At 42.6% G+C, this 18,279-nt stretch overlaps 2 protein-coding genes across 4 annotated transcripts in view; one reads left to right on the forward strand and one right to left on the reverse strand.

Moving 5' to 3' along the window:
• The first annotated feature begins 1 nt into the window (after position 1).
• On the forward strand, positions 2-11,931 carry ZC2HC1C (zinc finger C2HC-type containing 1C). Of its 2 annotated transcripts, none has more exons than XM_036842271.1 (3): positions 2-102; positions 1,024-2,371; positions 7,826-11,931. In XM_036842271.1, exons 2-3 carry the CDS (start codon positions 1,043-1,045, stop codon positions 8,087-8,089), a joined length of 1,593 nt encoding a protein of 530 aa, XP_036698166.1. In that variant the 5' UTR covers positions 2-102; positions 1,024-1,042; the 3' UTR covers positions 8,090-11,931. The 2 variants fall into 2 exon arrangements, with proteins under 2 accessions (XP_036698166.1, XP_036698165.1); XM_036842270.1 differs by lacking the exon at positions 2-102 and adding an exon at positions 119-173.
• The window catches only part of NEK9 (NIMA related kinase 9), a 36,816-nt gene continuing 28,908 nt past the window's right edge, over positions 10,372-18,279 (reverse strand). Inside the window, exons 20-22 of one of the 2 annotated variants that reach the window (XM_036842269.1) lie at positions 17,572-17,685; positions 15,791-16,000; positions 10,372-13,760 (exon numbers count right to left, since the gene is read on the reverse strand). In XM_036842269.1, the coding sequence (XP_036698164.1) occupies positions 13,638-13,760; positions 15,791-16,000; positions 17,572-17,685 (447 nt within the window). In that variant the 3' untranslated portion in view covers positions 10,372-13,637. Of the gene's footprint in view, positions 13,761-15,790; positions 16,001-17,523; positions 17,686-18,279 lie in introns of both variants that reach the window. The other variant, XM_036842267.1, reaches the window with a different exon arrangement.

Consider the following 18,279-nt stretch of genomic DNA (forward strand, 5'->3'; position numbering starts at 1 on the left):
CCGTGGAATTCGCGGCGAGGCGGGGCTGGGCGCCCACGGTCTCCCGTCTCCAGGCAACCGAAAAAACAGAGGCTGAGAGCGCCTGCGCGGCCGTCGGTGGAGGTAGGGTGTGTGGTCAGGAAAACTAAGTCCTGGGGTTTCCCCTGAGTAGGAGCTGTCCTCGAGAGCCTCAGGTATGCGGAAGGGCGGGAAGACATGGGGTCAGCACCTCGACCTCCCAAGGGCCCGACAGACTGAAGAGCGAGGGCTTGTCCCCAAAGCGGAGTCTCCAGTAGAGGCTTCCCGGCTGAGCCCTCCGGGACAGAATGCGACTTAGGCGTTCCGGATCTAAAACCCGTGGCGGCCAGATCAGGTGGTCCCCGCCTCTCAGATTACAGACCTTCTGCCGTCTGTGCCGCGGGGACTCCTTGGGTGAGGGTTTGCCAGCCAGGCACCTGCTGCAGGCCCTGAGCTGCAGCAGCTGTGCTCTTTGGGGTCAAGCATTGTTCCAGCAGGAGGGAAGCCCCGAGAACTCTTTGTGCCAGTCACTTACCAATGGGCCGCAGTTTTCTCACCTATAAAATGATGGGGCTAGACTCGGAGTCCTAAGGTCCCTAAATTCGAGTCCTGTAACTCTGAGAGAACCCCTCAGTTTACGGGTGAAATAACTGGAGCCAGCGAGGGGAAGCTGCTTGTCCTGTGTCACAGGCCTAAAAACTGACTTTCAGTCCAATAGCTCTTTCCACCTGCTACGGAGTATGCTGTGTATGGCAGAGGCTGGTACTGATGCAAAGGAAAGCCAGGTGACAGGAACACCTGTATCACATTCCTTTTTCTATCCTCAGGACCTAATAAGCACCCGCAAGACATAATAAGTGTTCACCAAATGTTTATTGAGTGAAAGCTCTGGCAGACCCAGCACCACTGTCCCTAAAAAGTCTAAGGGAAAATGTGGGTAGGACAAATGTAGTAACAGTTTACTTTAGCAGCCGAGGTGAACCTCAGACAAACTCCTCACATATGTCTGGTTTAAATCTCCCCTAGGCTTCAGTCCATGCCCTGAATGGCTGGTCTCCAGTTGGCACTGCCTCTGCCTGTGGGCATTATGCTCCCACATAATAAAACGGAAGCTCCAGAGCTCCACTCAGCTAAGCAAGACCCCTCTGAAAAAGGTGACTCTTCCCAGCGGTCCTCTATGGGGCACCCGAGGAACAATTTCCAGCAGAAGCTTTTGAGCAACCAAGAGCTGATGCTGGATAATCTCTACACTCACCCCAAATGGAACACCTGCACGAAAGCCCGGAGCTACTCCTATCCCCGCTGTGCTGGAATCAGCCAGCAAGATTCAAGAAGCAATCCCCAGGGCCAAGCAAAGTGTTTGTTTTACTCACCAGGCCCTCAATCCCGGTATCCCAAAGCAAATAACCAGGAATTCATCTCCTTTACGAAGAAGCGAGTTGGGGTGGACCGGGCATACCCACTGAAACCTGTGTTTCATAGGAAGCCCCATAGTACAGGTGAGGCTGGCACTGATGGGAACCAGAATGTCTCTCCAAGACCCCCTGAGCCAAGAAAGTTTTCATACAGTAGCTTTGGTTCAAGGAACTGGGTGAATTCATCTGTGGTTGGTACAGTTGCTGCCAGTCAGGAGGACAGGGTCATGGCAAACCCCAACAGGATGGAGTGGACGCAGATCCAAAGACTAGAAGCTGCAGGGGAGAGTTTAGAGGAGGAAATCTGCAGAAAAGAGACTCTTCTGAGGGAAAAGCTGAAGAAGACAGAGGAGGAACTCCGAAGGATCCAGAAGGAAAAAGAACAGGCTGAGGAAAACGAAAAAAGAGAGCTACAGAGAATGGTACTCCCCAGGAGGAGAGTTAAAGGCAACAGCAATACCACATACAAACCTATCTTCTCCCCAGAATTCATGTCTGAGGAGGTCTTCAGTAGAGACACGGGAGAGGATGAAACTTGGGGACGGTCTCAAGAAAATTCTAGTCCATTCCAGTTCTCTGATTATGGAATTCAGAAGCTCAAAAGGGAAAGACTGGTGGCAAGCAATAACAACATCCGAGACCGATTCTCAGGGCGATTGAAGGAGACGTTTTCTCAAGCTTCAGAAGCGCCACTCAGTGCTTTGCGGAGGTCCACCAGCAATTCTAGCTCGTCTAGGGCACCACACTCCTCGGGCTCCAGCTGTTGCACTGAAGAGCCAGAACTGGGCGAGTGCAGCCACTGTGGCCGAAAGTTTCTCTTGCTCAGGCTGGAGAGACACTCCAACGTCTGCCGCAGGATACAGAGTTCCAAGAGGAAAGTGTTTGATTCCTCCAGGGCCCGGGCCAAGGGCACAGAACTAGAGCAGTACTTGAACTGGAAGGGACCAGCCTCAGTCAAGGTAACAAGGGCCTTATGGATTTGCCTTGAGTGGGGATCATTTTAAGAGCCTCTTATATCCTCATCCATTTTCTTTAAAAAAATTTCATGTGTCATATAGGGAGAAAGTGAGAATTAACGTTTGATTTATTGATTACTACTGTGTGCCAGTCACAGTGATGGGAGCTTTTCATATGATCCTCACCACAACCCTGTGAAGATTTCATTATCTTTTATCAGTTCAAAAATCAAGTGTCAGAGAGGTTAACTTGCTTGAGATCACAAAGTCTTAAATGACAGTCAGCATATAAATCTGGGTCAGAATTACTCCAAAAATCTTGACTTAAAAAATATATGTCCTTTTGATTATAAAAGTAATAAACACTTACTTTAGAAAATTTAAGAGAATGAAAAATATAAAGAAAAATATTATGAAGCATTTCACTACCCTGAGAGAATTCTTCGCTCTCTGCAATATATTCTGCTACCTCCCAAGATTAGGACTTGCTACCACTCCTATAACTGTATCTATTTTTTCAAGATTGGCTAATTTTGATATACCTTCTTAGTAAATACATGAAACACAATTGTTTGGAATTCTTTTTCTCCCCATTTAGAGCGTAAACACCTTAAAGTTAGAAGACTTTATTTTTTAAATAATTTTTATTGGAGTATAGTTGATTTACAATGTTGTGTTAGTTTCAGGTGTACAGCAAAGTGGATCAGTTATACGTATATATATATATATCCACTCTTTTTTAGATTCTCTTCCCATATAGGTCATCACAGAATATTGAGTAGAGTTCCCTGTGCTATACAGTAGGTCCTTGTTAGCTATCTATTTTATTTTTTATTTTTTAAAGTTTATTTTTGGCTGCATTGGGTCCTCATTGCTGCGCACGGGCTTTCTCTAGTTGTGGCAAGCAGGGGATACTCTTCGTTGCGGTGCGCAGGCTTCTCATTGCAGTGGCTTCTCATTGCGGAGCACGGGCTCTAGGCATGCGGGCTTCAGTAGTTGTGGCACGTGGGCTCAGTAGTTGTGGCTCGTGGGCTCTAGAGCGCAGGCTCAGTAGTTGTGGTGCATGGGCTTAGCTGCTCCGTGGCATGTGGGATCTTCCTGGAGCAGGACCCGAACCCGTGTCCCCTGCATTGGCAGGAGGATTCTTAACCACTGCACCACCAGGGAAGTCCAGTTATCTATCTTATATACAGTAGTGTATATATCTCAATCCCAATCTCCCAATTTATTCCCCCCCAGCACTCCCTCCTGGCAACCACAAGTCGGTTCCCTACGTCTGTGACTCTATTTCTGTTCTGGAAACAAGCTCATTTGTACCATTTTTTTTTTTTTTTAGATTCCACATATAAGTGATATCATGATATTTGTCTTTCTCCGTCTGACTTACTTCACTCAGTATGACAATCTCCAGGTCCATCCATGTTGCTGCAAATGGCATTATTTCATTCTTTTTTATGGCTGAGTAGTATTCTATTTGTGTATATATACACCACATCTTCTTTATCCATTCATCTGTCAATGGAAATTTAGGTTGTTTCCATGTCTTGGCTACTGTAAATAGTGCTGCTATGAACACTGGGGTGCATGTATCTTTTTGAATTATGGTTTTCTCCAGATATATGCTCAGAAGTGGGATTGCTGGATTAGAGGACTTCATCTTTGGTGAACATTCCTAGATGCAGAAAAATGTTGTAAAAAGTGACTTTGAGACACTTCCATACATTTGGGGGAACTTCATAGGCACATTTGGACAGTCAGATCTGGAGAAGATTGTCTGGTGAAGCTTCTACCACCTTGTCAAGGTTATAACACTGGGGTTGTAAATGAGTGTTTCTCAAAGTGTGGCATGCTGACATGCATTTTTTATTTCAGTAATTGTAATGTGTATTAGAAAAGTAAAACATAGTAAGCCCTTGATTTCTAGGAATCATGAATTTAAAGAAAAATAGTAAGGGGGATGAAGTGAAAGTGGTATGCAAATGATCAAAATGTGGGAAAGCCTAGACCACATGATCTCAAAGCCCCGTCCAGCTCTGAGTCTCGTAAACTATGAGAGTGTTATTCTATTTTCATTTCCTTCCAACCCTCCCACTGCCACGCTAGCACCTCTTGTCCATTAGCACTTTACAGTTTACGTGTGTATTTGCGGGGCCTTTAAAAACTCACGCTTATGTGGTGGCTGTTAAGAGAAGTCTTTTGCAGTTAGTTATTTCTTTCAGTACGATATGGGAGATCACTACAAGAAAGTCCTTTCCATGTTTAGCGACCCTCTCCCTGAAATCCGGTTTCCAACGAGAAGTCAACATTTTGCCCTTGCAGATAATGATATGATCATCAGTTTCTGTTCTTTCCTGTTTTCTTTCTGGTCAACCCAATAATCCACTGGGGTATTCTCTGTCCCACTATAGTGGTTTATTTCTGGCCAGAACCTAAAAGAATCTTGTGTTTCTTAAATTCCCAAATACAGTAGCAATAAAGCAAAAAAAAAAAAAAAAAAAAAGAAAGAAAGGGTTTCTGAGATCAGATGCCCTAGCTTTGTGGAAACTAGTTTGAGGAAATATGTTGCATTGAGGACATCAAGGCAGAAAGGATCTTGATTGAGATGGACTCCTCTCCTTGGACTGTCCCAAGTTCTATTACAAAGCTTTGTGCCTTTGTAAGCTGAGTGGTTTGTGTCTCTCTGTTATTCCTTCAGTGTACTTGCAAGAACAGGTGATTTTTCTTTTATCCTTTAATATTCACATAACTTCCAGCAGACTCATACTCTTGTCTCTCTACTAGACCTTATGTATTTGAGCACAGAGACTATATCTTTGTGCTTTGTGATTAATAAGTGTTAATTGAATAAACTTCAATACAATGAAGAATTAAAGTATAAGTATCATATAGTTGAGGAACTTTCCCCTAATTCAATTCTAAAGGTTCCTAGATACCATCTCTAACACTCTGATTCTCTTGCCTTGTCTGTTTCAGTAAGATTTTCCTGATGGATCCTTCCTTTTCCTTTGATAACAACTCTTCCTATATTCATCACCAAGCAGCTACTTGCTTGCTTTCTTTTTTCTTCTTTTGAGAATTAATTTTATTTTCATCTAAGCAGTATTTGAATACATTTAAAAAATCATGTAGTACTAAGTGACCTATAATGCAGATCAACAGTATTTTGCCTCATCCCTTTCTGGCCCCTCATCTAGCTCCCACAGGCAGTTCTGATAGATGACTCTTCTGGTATGCATTTCCATATTTCTAAATAATATACTTATTTGCTTGATTTATCAATTTTGCACATTATCCGTTGACCTCCTCTTATGGACACTCTGGGTTCATATCCCCTCTCCTCCCACTTTTCTCCTTCCCTTATCCTTCCATTGTAGTGAAATCACAGTTTTGGGTTAAACCAGTAGTCAGCTATTTATGTGATAATAACCACATAAATTTTGTTCACTGCTGAGTGAACAGATTCTGCCCCTGCCCACATGCACCCAGAGTTAATAATTGACCCATGTTTTAATTTGCTTGGTTTCCTACATACCTAACTCTATTTTTTTTCCCCTGAATGATCTGCCCAGTATCAGACACCTGTTAATGTTTTTCTATCAGTTTGACTTTTTTTTATTCTGGAACCTCCATCCCACCATTCTTTTTCTTCCTGCTCCAGTCCAGACTGGTTCTTCTCCAGGCCTGGTGCAGACCTGTTGTTTGGAACTTCTCTCTGCTTCTCTCCTGTTTCCAGCATCCTGTGTCTTCCTTTTTCTTGCTTTACTCTTTGCTTTGCTGAAGCTTTATTAAGAAAGGTGCATGGGAGGCATATTTTTTGTCTTGGGATGAATTAAAATATCTATATAATAGCTTTATTTTTGATTGATGAATTGGCCAGGTAGAGAATTCTAGCTGGAAAATTATTTTCTGTTAGAACTTTTATGGCATTTCCCCACTAGCTTTTAGCATCCAATGTTACTGTTGAGAAATCTAATACCATTTTGATTTCTGCTCCATTATATGAAACCTATAGATTTTTTTCATTTTCTTAAAGCTTATAGGATTCTCTCTTTATTCTGAAATTCTACAATGATCGTGTTGGATAGTGGGTAGGCCATTTCAATCTCAAGGGTAGTGATATTTATTTCTAGGAATGTTTATTGTCTTCTTTCTTTAATAATTTCCTCCTTGTGCTTTCTGTTTTTGGAACTCCTGTTAGTCAGTGTTGGACTTTCTAGATTGACTTCCTAATTTTCTAATCTTTTCTACTTTCTATCTTGACCCTTTTTCCCATTCTACGTAACTTTTCCGACATTATTTTACAACAGTTCTATTTTTATTTTTAGCTATCACAGAATTAATTTATAATAGTTCTTTCTGGTTCTCTCATTCCTTTTTCATAGTATATATATTCTTGTTCCATAGATAAAATCTCTTCTAACACTCCTTGTTGATATTATGATTTTCTGTAAAAAAATTTCTTCTGCTACCTGCCTTGTTGCTACTTCCTGAGTGTGTATGCATGTGTGTTCGTGTACTTGTTTGGTCTCTTCCTTGTTAGAGCTTTACTGACTGTCCGTTCATATTTAAGCTTAAGTGGGGCTTGTTGACTGAGGGCTTTCATATTAGGGTTATCAAACAGTGAGCCTTTTAATTGGGGTCCCTCAGAATCAGCATCTCACCTTTTCTCTCAACTGCTTGGTGCATCCAGAGAACTCTTGCCTCCTATGAGGGTACCTGTGTCTGGTACTCTGGGAGCTGAGTCGGGGAAGGAAGCTGACAGTTAATTCCACAATACATTGTGTACACTTGCCCTTAATCTCCATTTTCAGCCCCTAGATTAACCCTGTTCTCCACTGTGCCTGGATGTCCTGAGTCTGAAACCTGTCTGGTTCAATTTCTCCAGAGAGGGTGCTGGAAGTCTTGGACACTTGGATGTGCAAGGTGGAGAGGAGCCCTGGGAGCCAACCTGTTCTCCGCCCTGTACCTCCCCCTTCCCACTACCTGTATTTCCAAGCACTGAGCCTCTCAGGGGTTCTGCTGGGAAATACGGCTTGCCTCTCAGTACTATCCGCCTTTGCAGGCCCTTAGTTTAAGTCAGCGGTCCCCAGACTTTTTGGCACCAGGGACCGGTTTCGTGGAAGACAATTTTTCCACGGATGGGGCAGGGAGGGGGATGGTTCAGGCGGTAATGCGAGTGATGGGGGAGCAGCAGATGCAGCTCCGCTTGCTCGCTCGCCTGCCACTCACCTCCTCCTGTGTGGCCCGGTTCCTAACAGGTGGCGGACCAGAACCAGTCTGCAGCCCCGGGGGCGCTGGGCGTCGGCTGGTTTAAGTGCCTCCACTCTGGCAAGTCAGTTATCATTGTTGCTTCTTTCCTGTTCTCTTTGACCTTAATTTCCTGTCATTCTAACGGAGACTCAGGAAGGGGATGAGATAGACACCAAGTTAAACGATCAGTCTTCCTTCAACTTACAGGCTGAACCTCCTTGGAAGAGCAACTGGAAACAGAAGCACGAATCTTTCATCCGTACCCTCCGTCAGGCTCGAGAGGTCCAGCAGGTAATTGCCAAGGGTGGAAACCCCTCCGACCTGCCTCCCATCCTGCCTGCAGAAAATCCAGACTATATTCAGTGTCCTCACTGTAGCCGCCACTTTGCTCCCAAGGTGGCAGAGTGGCACATTCCTAAGTGTAAGACCATCAAGAACCGCCCTCTGCCTCCAAGGAAGCACTGCAGTTGAGCAGACAGCAGTGGAAACCTCCTCGATAGTCCAGAAGGCTCTGCTTCTCTTCAGCAGTAAATGGGAGTAGACTAATTTGATGCAGAGCAGAAAGAACTACAACTTTTACATCTCCCAGGTCTGCCTGCAGAGCTGAAATCGGTGAAGAGAGAGAGCCCCATTGCTAAGCAGCAGGAGGCAACAGGAAGCCTCAGCTTCCCACTAAATCACCGCCTCCGGCTGGTGTGCCTCATGTTATTGCCCTAAGAACTGATGGGTGAGGACACGTAAGAGTAGCGAGTAGGCTACATTAAAGCTCTCTTCTTGCAAGCCTGATTGTGGTTTGTGCTAGTTAAGTGCCTGCATTTGCTGTGCCTTCTTGCCGCTGCCTCTACATGTATGTCTATGGCTTCTGTTAACTCCTCTTGTTCTTGCAAGAAGTTGGCTCGTTGGTATCAGAGGATCATGGTATCTTATAAAAAATACAGTTTTGCTGTAAGGTAAATGACCTCCCCAATACATGGTCCTGGCCAAAAGTCAATACAAGTATGGAAGGTTCAGGCGCCAGTATGTCCTAAACCCTCCCCATGTTGTACTGTGTAATAAAGGGAACCTCATCTTTATGTACAATACTTTACAGGGTAGGGATGGGGGAAAGCACACTATGTCTCTGTAGTTGTTCCTTCCTAATGGATTTCATATGTCCAAAAAAAAAAAAAAAAAAAAAAGATGGAAGGAACTTCAGTTTCAGCTATTGCTAGCACTCTGCTTTCAAATCAGGTTGGTTTAACGACTTTTAAAATGAAGCAGCAAAATGTACCATCAAAGCAACCTGGACCTGGGACATTCTGGTGTCACATGTCCCTGCTGATCACATCACAGTAAGCTTCTATTCTAGAAACTAAACTTTGAAGGAAAAGATACCAGATCTAAAATTTTCTCTGGGCAGAATCGTGCCTACTGCAAGTAACCTTCATAATTAGGCCTTCAATAAATGGGTTTGGGGAATTTAAAATTAAACAAATAATAAAATGAGTGAGTCTTAGACTTGTCAAATGGGAGAAGTGATGTGATAAGGTAATGTCTGATGGGGGAGATATCAGTTCAGGTAGGATGAAGCTAACACAACAGATCTGAAATACTAGTAAGATTACTGTCCTGAGAGCATCACTCAAATTGTTAGTTTAAAACACTGGAGAAAAATCACCTAACCTGACCTGGGCAAAGGGGACTGTGCAGACCACAAAACCACATTTACTAAACTACAGATGGCCACTCACTCTTGTTCCGTTTCCTCTGCAGCTTCTGCTCAGTGGCTGGGCTAACAGATCAGACCAATTTGATATGCAAGTTTAAGGCTTTAGCTGTGAAGCTGCTAGACACTAGGCTAAAAAAAATCATGTTTCAAAAAGCAGCATATATTGCTTTATGCTCTTCATAACTGTTACAAAGAAAGAGAGGTATCACATAATAGGGCTTTTGGTTGGTCATTTAAAGAAAACTCAGAGAGACACTGGATATTTAACCCAATATATACATTCTCCAGTCAAGTTTAATGAGGTACCCACTTTGTTTCACACTTGATGGTAAAAGCAATAGGTGACTAGAATGAGTGGTGGCCAAGGTCACACAGTGGTAGCCTGTGGACTGCTTTGCCCTGCAGGTATGTTTTATTTGACTGACATAGTATTAAAAATATAATCCGACATTAAAAAATTGGGATATGGAGCATCTTTTGAAAAACTGCAAGTTCTGGAAACCCTGGGCCTGCAACCCTATATAGCACCAACTGAGTGGGGTTTAGAATCAGTTGCTCCTTCCAGATGGGGTGGAGCACGCAGATCACCACAGCCCCGCCTGGCGTGCTTCACTTATTTGCCTTGCCTGCCTGGTCTGGAACCCCTGGATGGTTATAAAGGTCACAGACCAGGGGCCTCCAGGGAGAACAATTGTTGTGTGTGTGAGGAGTGCTTTCTTATGCTGCTAGAGGAACAAACGTCAATGCCATAGTGTTCCCTTTGATCTCAACATGTTTAGGCCTTTGATTATATCAGGAATATCTATTAGCCTTTTAAATTTAGCTTGATCGGATCTTTGGGAAGAAGAACCTTTTTCTATCTACGTCTCTTCCTAGATAGCAGAGGATGACAGAGAATAAATAAATGCTGCTTGTTAATGTCCGTGTGTTATACTACTTTATCCAAGAACCTTTAGTGCAAGTAGATGCTATAAATTTTAAAGTTCAAAAGGTTAAGCAATGAAAAATAATCTTACGGTGAAACTCACTTCGTTAAAAAGTATATGCAGTGTATTGAATGCAGCACAGCACCTTTGGCCAACATTTGCTTTAGGTCATCAGTTTGTCACTTTTCACAACTACACAGGAGGTAGCAGAGATGTGATAGTGTTTTTCTCCCTAATGTTCGTAATTCTGTGAGGTTTAGTGATCAGCATGTTTATTTCCATAGTTAATCATTGAAGCAATAAATGATTTTTTTGCTTTGTGGCAGGAAGGAACTTGTTTCGTAGTCCTGACTACAGCCCACTCTGCCCTGACACTATCATGAATAATATTTCTTTGGAGGCCCAAGGATGCTCATTTGAAATAATTCATTTACAATACATCCTTGCACCAGAGTTGTTCTATTATGAATGTTTCCAAATATACGGCAAAATCAAATGAAATGTGAGTTAAGTCTGCTCTTGCTCTAAACTTCAGTGAAATGTTCAGCCAAGAGAAGTTACAACTTGGCTATGCCAGGGAGACCAAATACAGTTCAGCCTTTGTGAGGGAAAACAGTTTTACAAACATAAACTGGCAGTATCACTTGAAAAAGCCCACTGTGGAGATAAGTACAAGACATGACCCTTCCTCTTTTAATGGCTCATCTTTTTCTCCTTCTGCATTTTAAGCACTATATTTTAGAAGTTTTGGGGGGAAAAAAGTTGTAGCAGCAAAAATGATTCTATTAGTAAGAAAAAGAAACTGGCAAGAAGCAAAGATTATTTCTGTGCAAATGTCCCTTGCATTGTTTCTGTTACAAGACCATTTATTTCTTTATTTATATAAAGACTCACTGAATCAAAAATTCACGAAGGCCTAGAGTCTGCGTGTTTTATCCCCAGTGACTAAGGTCCATGCGTAGGCTCACTGAGGCATAGCACTGATTGAGAGTTTAAATGTTTATTTAAAACAGAAATGTCAAACCACTCCACCCTCAACCTTTCAAACATCTGGCTAACAATAAGCTAATTCTTCAGCAACAATGTCAGAGCAGAGGGGTAACTCGGGTTATACTATAACTCAAAAGCAATACTACTGGAAAACTTAAAACACCTAGCACTACATAAAGAAAAGTAGGACGCAATTTAAGAGAATTAGCTACAGAAAACCATTCAAAGGCATTTCTGCTGCCTCACCTTTTTCTCTTTATCTGATGCACGGCTACCACCTTTGAACTGGTTTCTGTTTGCGTAGCTTTTTGGTGGGAAAAATCATATGGCTATCCCAGGCACAATTGGGGAAAGTGCAAATTGTCTCTAAGGCACAGAACTTAGATTCTCAGCCAGATTAACAGCAAACCTAGACTTCCCAAGGGAACATGCTAGAGAAAACGACCCCAGCGTTCCACTGCTAGAGAGTGACTTCCCCTCCGGACCAAGAGCCCAGCTCTCACCCTCCCTTCAGTGCTCACTTTCATCCCATAGTCTCAGCAACGTGCCCATGTTCCTCGGTTCCATGGCAGAAGCAATACTCATGATTAACACCCAAAATGACCCTGCCTCTCAGGCCTGCTGAGATGGTGAGCATGAGGGATACAGGAACGTGAAAGGCCAGTCAGTCCTTAAAAAAAAAAAAAAAATCAAAGTTGCATTTACATGATGAATCAAAACCCATTGTTAGGGTTTGTTGCAAACCCCAAGTCCCCAGAACTTGCAACTTTAATCCAGGGTTGGCCCCTTCCCTTATTTTAAGAAAAGGCTTCAGTGATTACATTAGTACCATTGTACTAGGCTTCCCAGAATTGAGAAAACAATGGGAATATTAAACCAAAGAAGATCCCATTGAATAGAGTTGCCCATCCCCAGCTGAGGGGTTTTCCCGGAGCAGCAGCCTTTACACCACCAGTTTTAGGGAAATGGCAAAATTTCCATTGCACAGGTCCTTCCAAAATATTAAATAGATATCAAACATTCATTTTTTGGTTGGGGAAAATGAAACAAAAATTAATTTAGCTCTTTCTAGGGAGGTAGAATATGAGACTCATCAAGGCAGCTCCTGTGACTCAAAATACTAAAGGCTAGGTGGAAACACAATGCTCACATCCTTAAGTAAAGCCATCAAACGTTTCTAGGACACTTTCTCTCTTTGGGAAAGCTAGCTTGCTCCTGTCTACAAGGACATGAAGACACGGGGATCGGAAGGGAGCTCTCAGCCAAATTCCTCTCACTTGGCAGGCTCCTCCTGTTCTGCTAGGCTTCAGGGACTGCCTGGTCTGGGGGCTGGCTTTGGGCCGCTCAAGTAGGAAAGATGATACAGATTCACTGATATGGCTTCATAAAACACCAAAAGGGGAAACATACTGACTAGACATACAGAAAGGGAGCGGTTGGGGCTGCTGTCAAGATTAGAACCCTAAGAGCCATGAAGGCAGAGGCACAAGAAGTCTTCTCAGGGCCAGAAGACTCAGTCACTCTTGGCCCTCTCGAAGGCACCGAGTAGAGGCAGCTGAAGCAGGACCTCCCCTCACGGTTTCCTCTGAAGTCCATTCCTACTGCCCCACAGACTCAATTCTCTACGAGATGCCTCATCTCTCAGAGGAATCTTCCAAAGCTAGGAAATCCCACCCTGCGTTGGCCACAGCCTGACACTCCTGCTGTGTGACGAGGAGGGACCTACCCTTCTTTCTCTACTCCTCACTGAAGAAGTCTCACTCAACCCTCAGAGGAAAAGCAATCTAAGCCCACTGCTCCTCCTCAAGCATTTAGCTGCACAAAATAATTGAACTTTCTGAAAACAAGCCGGAGATTGACTCCACCAGACATACTTTCCTGGACTAAGGCTCCTGAGAGGGCTTAGAACACTTCACCACTCTCCAGATGACCCTGGATGGGCCACACCTGGTTCCAGCCCACTCCAGCTTTACACTTTAACCTCCTCCACCCAGAGGTGCAATGCCTCATGTTGAATTCCCAAGGCAGCTTCCAATTAATGGTGAAAATGGTAAGTGGGATGTAAGCTGCTACCAGCAAAATTAAGGTAAGCATTGTGTCTCCTCTTCAAAGGTGGGATCACCAGATGAGGTACAGAGCTGCTGTTGCTATGGCAGTCACTGAGGACAAAGCCAGGGCCATGGGGCCCTTCCATTCTCCAACACAAAACCACTCCTAGATCCTATCTAATAGGCAATGCTACTCTCCAAGTGTACATGGAAAGTGCTTCAGAGCCTCCGCCGCCCGCTCCTTGTCTGCAAGTGAACGAAGCCAGGAAAGCGCTCTCTGCGTTCAGTAAGTGTGCTGTGAAGGTCTTTGGATTCCAGTTTCCTGGAGGCTATACAGGCTCAGGAGACTAGAGGCTGGGTCTACAGGAGTCTGTTCCCAGGAGGCACCAGGAATCTGAATCTAAATCAGGCTTTGGATCCATTTCCATCTCTTCCTTTGCTGTCTGAGTTCCTTTGGAATGCATCCCCACCTGTCCAGATAAAACACAGGTCCAGGTTAACAACATTGCCATCTAGTTACAGCATTTCAGGACTAGATTTTCAATGCCGACCTCTAAGAATGTGTAGCCATGGTTTTGTGAGGAGCTCATACTACTACCTTAATAATAGGACCTTAGATAAAGTCCACACTTGTACATTTGTTGCAGGTAGGGTGACCAAGTGTCGTGGTTTGCCCAGGACTGCAGGATTTTCTGGGATGCAGAACTCTTCAATTTTAGAACTCAAACAGCCCTAGGCAAAACAATCCTCCTCCCTCCTACAGCTGCCAATCACTCCATGCTTACTTCAAGTGTGTATATTACTTTCCAAAGTACTTTCATAGACATTATTTCATTTAATCCTCAAAACAACCATACAACAACTATTTTCTTCTTTCACGTGAGAACCAGGGCTCAGAGAAACGAAGTAATTTGTCCAAACACATAAACCTGGTAAATGGCAAAGCCAAGGTTGACAGTATTTCCCTAACCTAGTTCACTCTATATAGAGCAATACTATGGCCCTTTAAAAACGATGCAAGCAGCATCACCGGTGAAGTATTTTTACCAAAAATGTTTAACTTGAACCTAATCAAGGCTTAAGTCTAACTTCCAGTTCACAGAAATGACAGAGTGACAGAAGAATAAGATAAGCAATGTCTCAGGAAAATAAGGCAAATCCAGAATGTAGGACATTCTGTTAAACTGACCCTGTTTCTTCAACAAACCAATGCCATGGAAATTTTTTTAAAAAACGGGGGTAGATGACAACAACAATAATCCAAAAAGAAATGCATAAGACTTCTAAGAAATGATAAAACTTTATGTAAGAACATAAAGGAAGACTTGAATAAATAACTATTCAAAGCTGGGAAGACTCAGCATTACAGACATGTCAACTCTACTCAAATAAAGATACAATTCAAAGCAAATCTAATAAATTCCAATATAAATACCAAAGGGAGTTTTGAGAAACTTCACTTTTGAGGAATTCTAAGATTCATACAGAAGAAGCAATGTGCAAAAATAGCCAATGTAACCCCGGAAAAGAACAAAAAGGAGCACAGGACTTTCCTTACTGGGAATCAAGACATTCAAAACTCTAGTATTTTAAATAGGACTAATTAAATAGCTCAAAGCAACAGAGAGCCTAAAAATGAACCCGTGTGTATTTGGATATTTACAATATATTAAATGTGATCTTTCAAATCAGTGAGGGAAGTATGGATCACTGAATAAAATAATTTTAAAATGTTAAAAAAAATGGGGGGGTAGGAGTGGTGATGGAGGGAATTGTTCTAGATTAAAAGAAATGAGAAACATAATAGTGTAAAAGGGGGTTCTTGACTGGTTTCTGGTCTAATAAAAACAGTTATAAAGGACATTTTTATGGGAAAACTGGGAAAATTTGAGTATCAACAGGGTACTAGATGAGAATTGAGAATACTAGTGTTATTTTTGTTAACTGTGATAATAGTACTGTGGTTCTCCAGAAGAATGACATCTTTATTTTTAGATATGTGTAATAAAGTATTTAGGGAGGCTATGTCATGACTTTCATAATTTACTTGAAAATGGTTTAGCAAAAAAAGAAAAAGGAAAAAAAATACACGCACATACACACACTCATATTTCAAATACACAGATAAATACCTACACATATTTTAAACATACACACATACACAGACACAAACACATTTGAAATAATTACAGCAACATGTTAACAACGGTTGAACCTAGATGGTGGATGTATGGGTGTCCACTGAACTGTAATGTTTAAAGTTTTTCATACTAAGGAGAAGAAAAAACAAAGGTAACAAAAATACAATGGAAGTTAGGTGATGAAATGATTCAATCCAGGTGCCTGAAGAAGGACCAAGCATCTGGGATTAATTACAAACGTTACATCATCAAAAGGTAAGTACTTGCAAAGAAGTAAGCCTATTTCAGGCATTGGTGTTTTGTTTCTGTGATTCTTCAAAACAGAATTAGAAATTCAATTATTTTTTTAATGCTCTCACCTGCTGCCCTCCTTCTAATTTCTTGTTCAGCTTCTGTAGCTGGGTAAAAATCTGAAGGTTTTCTTGCTGTAACTTCTGTTGTTCAGCCAGACACTTCAACACCAGACCCTGCAGTCGCTCAACCTCCACCTGCAGAGTGCTGCATGCACAGGTAGGAGTCAAGGGTGTTCCCTTCCCAGCGCATGTTCCTGCAGGGTTCAGCCGAGGTGGCTAGAGAGACAGGAGAAAAGGGTCATAGGAGGTTCTGCCCGGATGCTACAGCTCCCCAATCCAAATGTCCTCTAAGTGCTACCAGATTTTACTTTTAAAGTAACAATGTAAAACACATACACACGAAGTAAATGGAAGAGAAACAGAAAACTGCTGGGATTACAATAGAACCTGGCTCTAACACAACAGAGCAAGAGAACTCTCAGTGCCTCAGTCTGCATTATGGTAAGGTAAAAGAATAATCATCTATTTTGGAGAACTTTGTGAAAAATTTTAAAGTCATTGATATCTTCCGATTTAAAATGCTGAAGTGAGAGAATGCACAATTTGGTTTGGAACAAGTCTTTTTTTTTTTTTTTTTTTTGCACGCGAGCTTTCTCTAGTTGTGGCAAGCGGGGGCTACTCTTCGTTGTGGTGCGCGGGCTTCTCATTGCGGTGGCTTCTCTTGTTGCGGAGCATGGGCTCTAGACGTGCGGGCTTCAGTAGTTGTGGCACACAGGCTCAGTAGTTGTGGCTCACGGGCTCTAGAGCGCAGGCTCAGTAGTTGTGGCGCACTCTACTCTATGTGCTCCACGGCATGCGGGATCTTCCCAGATGGAACAAGTCTTTCTGATCACAGTGAGGACACCATGATTCAAAGGGTCAATATTCATGAAATGTAGTGGATCACACTTTAGAAGAGATTTAAGAGGTGTTCAGTAAATAGGATCGCCAAAACAATTCAAGACGGCTAACTGACAGAGGAATTAAAATGTTTACCTTGAAGTTTCAAAGGCTTTATTTCCTCTTCTGGGAAGCTTTTCAATTATCCTAGCCTGGATTTTTCTCCCTTCTTCTACTGTACTTTGTTTATAGGAAGGGTCAACAAATGATAGCCCATGGGCCAAATCCAGCCTACTGCTTGTTTTTCGTAAATAAAGTTTTATTGGAACATAAGCATGCCCATTCATTATGCATTATTTTTGGCTGCTTTTGTGCTACGATATCAGTATTGAATGGTTGCAAGAGACTGTATGGTCCGCATAGCCTAAAATAATTACTATGTAGCCCTTTAGAAAAAGTTTGATGATCCCTGGTTTACAGTTTTATTGAGATATTTACCACAATTTGATTTCTACCAAAGTTAGGTAGGTATACATGCATTGCTCCCCCAGCAGACTACAAGTATTATTTCTTACTTACATTTAGAACCTCCAACCTACCCCAGCAGTGTCATGAAAAATTGGATTTGAATTTTGGAATTTCAGTTTTGGTACTTCTGAGGCAGAGAGAAAAGAAAGACAATCATCTGGTATAGAAAGATGTGGGCCTGTCAGAAATGCGAAAGGGTAGATACTTTTCCACAGAAATCAGTTTAGCCTTGCGTAGAGGCTTTAAGCACTACTGAACAGACAGTATGAGTTGATGCTGGGCAGCTGGGAAACCAATGAAACTAGAGGGGAAGACAGTGAGGCCAGGAGAACTGGGCAGAGCTTACAGTCACTGTTTACCTAGTTGTGATTTAAAGGCAAAAGCTCAGTTACCCAGGCTCCTGCTGGGGGCTTGTGTTCCAAAGGAGCTTCAGAGCCCACCTTGAGTCCTTGTAGCTCTTCGTAGGGCAGAGTATCTTTCTCAGATTCTGAAAAAGCTGCACTTAGGGGGGATGGGCTGTCAGGCATAGGGATGAATTCTGCATTTTCCAGCTCCTATGTATAAGAGAAAGAATCTCATCAGTTCTGTTTGAGCCATTTACTTTCGCCCAAATTCTCTTCTTGCTATAGCTTTCACTCTGTCGTGACATCAGCACCCTCTAGTGGAGCAGGACAGTTGTGGTTACAACATAGCTCGCCCTACCTGTCAACATCCTGCCATTCCTTCCTTCCTCTGAGGAGTGAATAGTGAAGCGAATTCAAACTCAAATCCAAGAACATTTTGGAGTGTCTGACATGTTTCTCTAACACACTCAGTCTACACAGGCTGTTCAGTAAGTTGGGAAGCTCTAAGGTGATGGCAGTGAGGCCAACTGCCAGGTTGCTAAAGGCTGAGGCTAAAGCTTTAGATAGAAACGTGTGCTGCTTCCTCCATTCATATTCCTATGTAGCTATCAAGTTTAATCTTATTATAGAGGGAGGTTTAAATCTACAGGTTCTCTCTTTGGTGCGGGGGGGGGGTAAAAAATTTAAAATTTCTCTAACTATAAATGTTGACTGTAGAAAATGTGAAAATACAGATGGGCAAAGGGAGATGATAAAAATCACCAGTAATTCCATCACTCATAGATAACCACTGTTAAAGCATTT

The sequence above is a fragment of the Balaenoptera musculus genome, chromosome 2 (genome assembly GCF_009873245.2).
Source record: "Balaenoptera musculus isolate JJ_BM4_2016_0621 chromosome 2, mBalMus1.pri.v3, whole genome shotgun sequence".
Classification (NCBI taxonomy): Eukaryota; Metazoa; Chordata; class Mammalia; order Artiodactyla; family Balaenopteridae; genus Balaenoptera; species Balaenoptera musculus.